Here is a 10,086-nt window from a genome sequence, read left to right as displayed (position 1 = left end):
AATACTCTAAAAATTCATCCTCTATAACGCTATTATAGCATCCCCTAATACTATTACCGTATCCTCTATTTTTTCATCTCCAGCAGCTACCCCATTTCCTACATTACATTACTCTTCTCCTTCCTTTAAACCCACGTTCACGCACTATCAACAGTGTTACGGCTCCCCTTTGCCTTCAGCAAATTTGCTGCCTTTTGCTGCCATCCGCTGGCAATCCGCTTCACTGTAGCGGTGGAAAGCGAGTCCGCTGGAGATCATTGCTGGACGGCACCCATCGGCATATTCACTGTAGCGGTGGATAAAGGCAGCGATAAGGAGTTTGCTGGAGGTGGCCTTAACTGATGCATGTATTGGTGTTCTTCTAGCTTCATGTATGAGTCTGTTCCGCACATGCCAAGTACGCCAAAGCAGGAAATGGAATTTTGCTCCCTCCTCCTCCTTTAGCTTGGACAAAGTCAAAATAAGCCAATCCAGTCCTGAATTTTGTAGCTATGTCTTGCAGTAGTGACCATACCTCACGCATAGCATTCCTCAGGTCACTTGCATGAGGACATGTAATTACAGCATGATAACCTGTTTCTACTTCCAGTTCACAAATTTCACAAGTGTCAAATTGATCAATTGAACGTCTTTTCCCTGCTATTTCGTATTGCTAATCCCTCCTGTGAAAGTCGCCATGCAGAAATCTTAACTTTTTGAGGAATAGGAGATTACCAAAGATTGAGCCATGATGTCTTTGTGCCGTCCGTTCTGCTACTACTCGAAGCGAGACCCCTTTTGTGTCCTGTAAATTCAACGCCAACCGAGAACAGATCCGACTGTTCAAAATGCCAAGCGATAAAATCTTCATAGATCTGTCTTGAAAGCTTTAAACTCAGGATGATTTTTTTTTCATGACTGGTTAGGATCCAAAGGGAAGAAACTAGCAGCAAACATATGTATTGGAAGTTATTTTCTTAACAATAATTTCTTATTCTCTCTATTTTTAGACATCATCTAAAAATAAGACATTATGAGTGGCCTAATGGTACCATGTTCATCCGGGTTCGAGTTACAAACTCAATCCGGTGCTCACCTTTCTCATAAAGTATTGTATGCACAGGTTGGTACGTTCAGTGGTAAAACATATGTGCCCGCACTATATAAGGGTAGACCTTTAATCTTGTTAAGACTTTTACTTAGGACACACTCACATAGTGGGTGTGGGCGTGCATGTGGTGAGTGTGTGCCCGTGGTGTGTGTGTTGACTGCATATGTGTCAGACTTGCAGTGGAAAAAAAAAAGAACACAAGAAGCTGCAAGTTCAACAAAGAGAAATAAAGTCGCCACAAGTAACACCACATTCCTCTTCCATCTAAAAAACATTCCTCTCCATTGACCAGCTTCGACTTAGAGCAAACACTAAACAAAACGTAAGCCTACCTCATACCCACTCCAGAAAGACTAGACTAGAAACACCCAAAGCGGCATCATGTTTGTCCTCCAGAAGCGACGAGTTCGGCTACTGGCAAACAAGTCTTTCGCCAAAAACGGGCCGATTCCCAGGAGTACAGACTGTAGAGAAAACCAAAACAAAACTTAGCAGAACATCGTAGTTATAGATACTAGTTATGTTGGACCAAATATGGACTGATTCCTGTGAGTGCAGTCAATAGTTTTATTCTGCATTTGACAGCTAATTATTCAGATATGAAAAAAAGAATATGTGAAGCTAAACAAGAATACCACGTCAATGGGGCCAAAATAAAAACAACTTATAATTTCCATGATCAGCAGAGAGTGCTGGAGTGAGTGTTGATCACAAGATGTCATGTGTATTCACTTATCATTTACCTTAGTTTCTTGAGGTGCCTTTTTGCTTAACGCAACTCCCTGAAGGATCTGAATTCTTTATTATCCATGGATGCTTCATAATGTCTTCAAGAGAAAGTCTCTTGCTTGAATCCTTTACTAGAAGCTGCATATGGTTCACACTTAAAATTCAGAAGTCCAACCCACTTCAATTAATCTCTTATTTAGGATATAACCAATACTTTTAGATGTTACCTTGGAAATGAGATCCTTAGCCTCTGCAGATACGTAATGAGTTGAAGGGAATGTCAAATCCACTGTAACTATCCTGCTCAGAATTCATGTGGCACAGAACATTAAGGAATGAAGATCGGGGCCAAAAAAACAGATGTCTTAGCTCTTACCTTCTCAAGGTATCATCCTGTTCATCAGCTTCAAAAGGTGGTGAACCATATAAGAACTCATAGCACAGAATTCCTAAAGTCCAGTTGTCAACGGCATGGTCGTGAGCTTTTTTCTCTACCATCTCTGGTGCCAGATAATCGATTGTACCACAGAGTGTGTGTCGTTTAGCATTTGATCGAGCTGCCCATCCAAAATCTGCAATTTTCAATCGGCCCTGGAGAAAAGGAAGTTAACTAGTTATCCCATTCAACACACAGCATAACTAACAAGAGTTCAAGACAATGTGGCATGGGCCATCAGCCCCGACATGTCGACGTATCGATTTCAATTTTTGTTGACTTCTCGGAGGTGGGCAGCATAAGTAACAATTTTGCTGCTAGCATTTAATAATACCTGACACTAGAAGTTCTCCAGTAATATTGAGAGAATTAAGAAGCACTTGCATTTACATTATAACAGTTTCTCCATATATGTTACACAAATCAGCAACATCATATATGAGTTTTCAAATTTATTCGCAGAGGCATGATATATATCCTATCCAGCGTGATTTACATGCAAGATGAATTACCATTGTTCAGACATAATGACGCCTATCATCCGCATTGTACATATAATACAGTGCCTTGTATTTCAAATTTTAATGGCTAAGGCCCTTCCTAGACAACATTTTTCAGTTTTTCCACTTCCATAGAGTCAATTCTTACACTCTGCATTGTTTACATGTAAAAATAGAAATACTTTTATAGCAAACCATTTAGAGAATAAAAAATTGCCCTATGATGTGCTATGAAATCAGCTATAGATTAGATTCTTGAGCAAACTTACAGCAATGATTTTGCTGGAATCTATGCTGTGCATAAATAAGACCATCAGCCTACTAAAATTATAACAAAATGGAATTATGAATAGTTGAATACAGGCGCTACCCTTGAGCGAAGTTTACAGCAAAGGTTATGTTCGATGCCATGTTGTGGATAAATAAGACAATCTAGTTAAAAAAAAATCATAACAAAACGAAAGAAAGCAAAGTACAAAGACAGGCACCATTAAATTTACTTGCAGCAATAGATAATACCAGCATAAACGCACAAATTAAAGATGCCGGTAGAAAGGATAACAGTATTGAGGGGCAAAAACTGCATAAAGAAGAACCAACCTCGATATCAAGTAGCAAATTCTCTGGCTTGATGTCTCTATGAATGACCTGCTTCTTGTGACAGTACGCCAGTGCAGCGGCGAGGCTCGCGACATACTAAAACACAAAAGGTTCAGCGTCATCATAGAAACTAACAAAAGAATGGAAAATCAGAAGGAAACCTGCACACGTATATCATGTTCTAGGGCCTGATATGGCAATGCCAGCACAAGTTCTTGGCCATTAATGGGCATTATCACAAGCTGAGAGGAGTAAATCTCAGAGTGCAGAGCGCGTGCCACACATGAGTCGCAATTTGTGAAAATACTTTGTTCCAGTTTATTTTGTAAAAAGGGACTGAACCTTTGCCTTGTATTTCTAGAAAATGTTTTAGAGTTTCCAAAGAATACTTAATGTTACAATGAGATGATACAAAGATCCATCAAATCTAGCTACCATTTAACAGCTTATAGAAATCGGCACTAAGATTTTCAAATATCGGAAATTTTACTACTTCAACACCTTTTTTTCCTGAACTATTGCTTCAACTTGTAACTAAACAGGAAATCAATATGAATGTATCAGCAATTAATGAATTATACATAAGATCGGAGTAAGAGCAAGTTGGGACACTTCTTACGACCTCTTGCTGCCTCTCATGGCTTGAATAGCAGTAATATCTTACTATCGCTGTCATAAAAGGTTTGCTACGAATATTATGGTTCGGATTTAAGATAATTTAGGTCATAAACTGTAAAAAAGGAATGACAATGGGCCTAATCCAACCGGATGCACAAAAGTTGGGGGGAAAATAACAGGGAAGAAAAGGGATTGGAGCAGGGGGGCGCTTACGGTGGCGGCAGTGCGCTCGGTGAAGTGGCCAGAGGCGCGAAGGACCTTGTACAGCTCGCCACGGGCCGCGTACTCGAGCACGAGGACAACGCGCTCGTCGTCGTGGAACCAGGCGAAGAGGCGGAGCACGTTGGGGTGGTCGAGGCCGTGCTGGATCTCGATCTCCCGTCGCAGGTGCGCGTGGAAGCGGTACTTCTCGAGCTTCGCCTTGTACATCACCTTGAGCGCGACCACGTACCCGCTCTGGATCGCCGCCGCGGCAGATTAGCCTCCGGGGAGGCGGTAATTTGAGCAGATAGAAAGGATTGGAGGGCAGGGTTTCTGGGTTTGGAGGGCCGACCTGCTTCTCGCGGGCGAGGTAGACCTTGCCAAACTTGCCCTCGCCGATGTACTTGCCGATCTCGAAGTCGGACATGCTCCACTCCGGACGCGCCATCGTAGGCGAGGGTATCGTGGGTCGGTGGGTGGTGTTGGGAGAGGGGATTCTCGGCGAGGAAGCTGGCGACGAGGCGTCGACACGTCCAAGAATTGGAGGAGGCGATGAGGGGTTCGAATTTTGAAAAGGGGAGCGGCGGAACGGAACGGAACGGAACGGAACGGAACGGACAGGTGGCACTAGTGTTTAAACGGGGATGAAAACCGTTCGAATGGGATTGTGGCATTTGGGGAGATGATTTTGCAAGCTGGCCCTCTCGAGTCCCAGATGTCTCATGTATTTGCGATCTATCCCAAAAAAAATATTATTCTTCTCAACGACGTTTGCATGTATTTGTGTAGCTTCAAGTGATATCCTTAAGGAGAGAGTATGTCACCTCATCTTTTTTTAAGTATCTAGAGCTTCCATTTCGATTAAATAGTTACAATATAACGACATAGTCTGATGAGTAGCACCATGATTTCATTACGAGCAACCAAGTTCACATGTTGAGTTACTGACTAACACAAACATTGGCCAAAGAAAAGATGATCATACAAAAGCCTTCTGATTTCGGCCAATATAGGCAAAATGGTGTTCGACGATCCTGGCAAGTTTTCCACGGAGCAGGAACTTTTGTGAGTCTGTCTCCGCAAAACACGTAGAGTCACCTAGTCCTAAGATCATTATTAGCACGATTTGATGATCATAGTGCCTCCATTGACTCATCGGTTTCGGCTCAAATCATTGCGCCAAATGCGCCTTGCAACTCCTTGTATCAAAAGTGCCATGGTTCGCTTTACTAGTTGTAAGGAGTAAATATTGTAACATTTTGAGTTTTAGCATGTAAATTTATTATAAATTTCACTCCAAATTAATTTTTTTCTTATTTAAACCAATATAAAACCAAAAAATATATATTATAAGTATATATACTCGTACATATATATTCGAATATATTATTTGGGCTAAGTATTCCAAATAGCACTAAGATAATTTCTGAATTAATCCTTGCTTTAAACTGGTTTGTATGCTTTGGTTTGAGATCTTTATGGTTCTTTGTGTGGAAATTTGAATTTGAATGTCTCTCAAATTCAAATCTACTCTTAGATTCTATTCGGCTCAAATCCATTTTAAATTCAAATTTCTTGATTCAAATCATCTTAGGAAGCTCAAGATTCAAGTTTAAATCATAATTCAAATATATTTATTTGAATTAATCCAAATCCAAAGTTAAATTCAAATTCAAATCTCTCATTTGAATTTAATTCAAAAAACCAAATTCTTTTTCCTTTTTCTTTCTTACACGGGCCGGATTCCTCTCTCCCCACTGTTTTGGCCCAAAAGTTAGCCCAGCCTCTCCTCTCTCCCTCCCACGCGCGCTCGGCCCAGCTCATGTGTCGGCATGTGCTACGCGTGTTCGCTTGCACGCTCCCGACCGCGCTGCTTGGCCCACTCGGTCGCCCGCGCCTCTCCCCCCTTTCTCCTCCCTCCAGCGCAACGCGCCCATCGTCAGCCGTCGATTTCCCCTCTCCGGGAAATATCCCGCGCACCTGACCGACCTCCATTTCTCCCGCTCTCTCCTTTCCCTCTCACTCTCTCTCCGCCCATGCCTGCGCGCCCATATCATGCCACGCCGTGCGACTTCCGCGCCCGTGCACACGCATGGCCGACGTAGTCCAGCCATGCTTAGAAAATAAAGGTGGGCACCACCTCGCCACCTCACCGCCGCTCATCTCACTGACGATCACGTGACACGAGCAACCGCACTGCCTCACTGCTCCCTTCCCCCTCTATAAATGGCATAGCCCTGGCCCCCTCTCCTTCCCCTTTTTCCGATTCACCACCGCCGCCCTAGCTCACCGTCATCAATCAGCCGGCCACGTGCTGCACAGGAGCTCAAGGAGGACGTCGTCATCCATGTGCCGCCGTCCGTTCACCAGAAGCCCGACGGGAGACCGCTCGCGCCGGTAGCCAAGCCGCCTCCACCGCCACTGCTTTGTCGCATCACCGGTCGTCGTCCAGCTTCTCACCATTTCCGAGCTCGGTGAGCTTCCAGTCCCCTCGCGCAACCCCCTTAGCTAGCATGTCGTCGCCTCCATGCTTCCTTCTCGCTCATAGCCGCGTCGCCAAGCTTTTGCTCCGCCGCCGTGTTTTAGCTCACCGCTGATGTGCTTGTGCCTGTGCTTGTGGTCCGGCCATCGGGTCATCTAGTCCAGGAAGCCTTAAGCTCCTTTTTCTTGCAAGGAAATCACGCGTAGGCTAGGGGAAAGGCTACCCAATTTCTGTGTCGCCGCGTAGACCACCTCTGACCGTCATCTTGTGCCGCTCCGGCCCCAGCTCGCCTCCGATAAAGCCCCAAACGAACTCGCCGTCGCATGTAGAAACCCGACGACCATCTGTCGTCGTGGGTGATTTCGGCGAGCCCTCCGGCGTCGCTCTGCCGCAATCGCTCATCATCGATTTCCCCCCCTTCGCCGCTCCGCTCGGGCCAGCGCGCGTGTGGCCAGGCCATCCTCGCGCCTGCGCAGCCGAGTCGAGCCGGCCAGCCTTGCCACGCACAGGTCGTGCTCCAGTGGGCTGGCCACGCTTCTCAGTCCATTAAAGCTAGCCATCCCAATCTGAGTGGGCCAGTACTATGCAGCCCAAGCCTGGCCTATCTAGGCCCGGGCTCGGCCCAATCTAAGCCCATTTCGACCCAACCAGTTACTGTTCATATGGGTCCCATCGAGTCATTGTTCATGTGGGCCCAGGCAATTGTTTAGTGGGGTCCCACCAATGAACAGTATCATTTTGTAATTTATTGATTTAATATCTAATTAAATCTTCCGGGAGTGATAATTTCTCCATTCTGACTCCGATTTAGGCGACTCTTCCGCTGAAATTCATCTGAAATCAAGGTCTACTCATTTTTCATAGTGTGATATCTATTAGGGCTTATTTGGCTTCCCATTTAGTATTATTTGATTCTTCTCTAGTATAGCCATTATTGATCGTAATCGCAATTGCAGAGCAACCAGAGTTCTGCGAGTGTTGTGCGGGAAGTGTTAGGAGAGACGAGGATCCTGACTACAACCAAGAACTCGAAGAGAACTTTGGAGAAGGCAAGTTCTATATCCTTGATCATATTGAACCTTTGTTTTCAAATAATATACATTATCAACTTAAAATTAGACTTATATCGCATTTGCTATGTATTGCACTTTTACAAACTATTTGTAGTAGTTAATCCTTTTAAATACTTGGCATGCCATATTTTACATGTTGTTATCTATATTAATGATAAACGACGTCTTGATATCTAGCTTGCTTATGATTGAATACGTCTCCTCGAGGACGTTGCTTTGAAAATACCTCTCCTCGGAAATAAGTTTTATTGTTATCAATGATAACTCATATACCATGAATCCTTGATGGTTGTTGTCGGTGTATCAAGAACCGGGGGTCCCTGAGTCCCGAGGCCAGGCTAGCCGTCCGCCACGTGTCACCATCTCGCGAGGTCCCTCCTGCGAGGTGAGGAAAGTCTAAATTCTGGGAGAAGGTGCTCGGGGCCACAGACCCTGGTCCCTGAGCACCCCAGTTCCCCGATGACCCATAGAGTCTAAGTACCGGGAAGAAAATGCTTGAGGAGGTGCCCGGTCACCCCCGAGCACCCTAGTCCCCCGACGATCAGAAGAGCTAAGTTCCGGGAGAGAGTGCTCGGGGACTGCGCGCAGCAGTCCCCGTGCGCACTGTTCCCCAAGGGTCAGTGTGAAAGTGCTCGGGAGAGAGTGCTCGGGGTGGCGCGTGGCAGCCCCTGGGCTCTCGGTTTCCCGAAGGTTCGTACGAGAGTGCTCGGGGAGGAAAACAGTACCCCCGAGCACCCGGTGCCCCGAGGACAAGGATAAGCATTCTCGGGAGAGAGTGCTCGGGGAAGTGGACAGTACCCTCGAGCGCTCGGTGCCCCGACGAACCGGAAAGGCCCCCGAGGGGCCCGCCGATGAGGTGTCAATCAGTCAGAGGCCTAAGGCCGCATTTAATGAGCGTGCGCGATCTGACATTCCCAACTGCTCCCGCCGCAGTGTCAGCTCCTGCCACGTTTTGGCAGAGAGGCGTGGGGCTATTAATTGCACGGGTCCCGTCCCGTATCATCCGGTTTGTCTCGGGATAACATCGCCGGGACCAAGGCATTCCGCCTGCCGCCCTGCCGTGGCAGAGGAACAAGACAGGGCGGGCACGCCGAGTAGCTCTGTGGTTGCCCGGTGGGCCCTCTCAACGGCGTCCGTAGCTAGGGCGTTTATGGTGACAAGTGACCGGGCATGCGCCGCGTTTTCCACCTCCCCGGTCACTTCGCCCAGAGGAAATGATGACGTCTTTCTCAATCATGGCATCTTGGAACTTGTGCCCCCTCCTTCCCGTTCGGGGCATGTCGCAGCCGGCGAGTATATAAAAGAGTCGGCGCACATAAGAGAACGGGCAATGAACGAACCACCCCCCAATCAACCAAGAATAGACCGAAGAGAATCCGACCAAGGATACACCCGCGACGTCCAAGAGACCGCAAGCATCGAGCACAGAAGCACCAAGAACCAAACCGTAGTCCCTGCCCAAGAGCAAGGGGCCTCAAGCTCTTAGTTAGACACAATATTCTTGTAACCAGCAACATCCTTGAGGGACTTCCTCAGGACAGTTATTACATCCACACAGGAGTAGGGTATTACGCCCCTGCGCGGCCCGAACCTGTCTAAACTCCGATGCATTCACTTCCCTTTGCACTAGGTCGATTATCCCCCACCACCGGCCGTTGCATTTACTTCCACTTCCATTTATTTCTCCGACGAACTTATTCAGGATCATCCCCCCGGCCGAATCTCTAAAAAGGGGTCTCTCGGGATCCCTGCGACAGGAGTTAATCCTCCGACAGTTGTGAATTCCGTGATGGCTGTGAAATCCTTGATGTCATGTGGGATATGGTGGGAGATGTGTAAAAATGGGTGAAAACTATTTTAGCGGGGGCAGGTGGAGTAGTGCTCTGTTTGAACGTGCAGAGACCAGCAATTGTTTAAAAAGGGAACCTAGCTTTCAGTACAAGACCACTAGTACTTGGGGGTAAATCTCGTAGAAAAGCTCGGCAGGGAAGGTGATTGAAGGGTCTTGGTATGATTCGCACCTCCGCTTGCAACGGTTGGAGGCTGAGCATATCGCATGGGTAAAGGCATTACAACCTCTGCAGAGTGTAAATATATTCGAATAGTCGTGTACACGGTCATGGACATGCGAAGGCATGGTCATGCTTGAATAGACTCCGGGTGCGTGTGTCTTGATGAGTGAGTGTGTGGACTAAATGTCCGTGTGATGAGATTGCTGGCTGAATCCACCAGGATCTGTGTGTTACTAGAGGTACACCAGATGTGATGTAAGGTACTGCGGAGTGAGGTTTAGCCCCTCCCAGGACAGAGAAAACCCTAGATATAGCTTGTTACCTAGTTTTGAACTATTTAAACTA

The 10,086-nt window shown here is 46.4% G+C and overlaps 1 protein-coding gene across 3 annotated transcripts; it reads right to left on the bottom strand.

The window, feature by feature from the left end:
• Positions 1-1,284: 1,284 nt before the first annotated feature.
• Positions 1,285-4,766, bottom strand: LOC133914098 (serine/threonine-protein kinase Aurora-3-like). 3 transcript variants are annotated; one of them, XM_062357254.1, is made up of 7 exons: positions 4,527-4,766; positions 4,187-4,429; positions 3,356-3,451; positions 2,196-2,410; positions 2,047-2,119; positions 1,834-1,957; positions 1,285-1,554 (listed from the first exon to the last, which is right to left on the bottom strand). In XM_062357254.1, exons 1-6 carry the CDS (start codon positions 4,620-4,622, stop codon positions 1,835-1,837), a joined length of 846 nt encoding a protein of 281 aa, XP_062213238.1. In that variant the 5' UTR covers positions 4,623-4,766; the 3' UTR covers positions 1,285-1,554; position 1,834. The 3 variants fall into 3 exon arrangements, with proteins under 3 accessions (XP_062213238.1, XP_062213236.1, XP_062213237.1); XM_062357252.1 differs by having other exon boundaries at positions 1,834-1,945; positions 4,527-4,689; XM_062357253.1 differs by lacking the exon at positions 1,285-1,554 and having other exon boundaries at positions 1,902-1,957; positions 2,047-2,069; positions 4,527-4,691.
• Positions 4,767-10,086: the final 5,320 nt, after the last annotated feature.

This window comes from Phragmites australis, chromosome 4 (genome assembly GCF_958298935.1).
Source record: "Phragmites australis chromosome 4, lpPhrAust1.1, whole genome shotgun sequence".
Classification (NCBI taxonomy): Eukaryota; Viridiplantae; Streptophyta; class Magnoliopsida; order Poales; family Poaceae; genus Phragmites; species Phragmites australis.
Note: the sequence above shows the minus strand (reverse complement) of the source record. Positions and strands in the feature narration are given on the sequence as shown.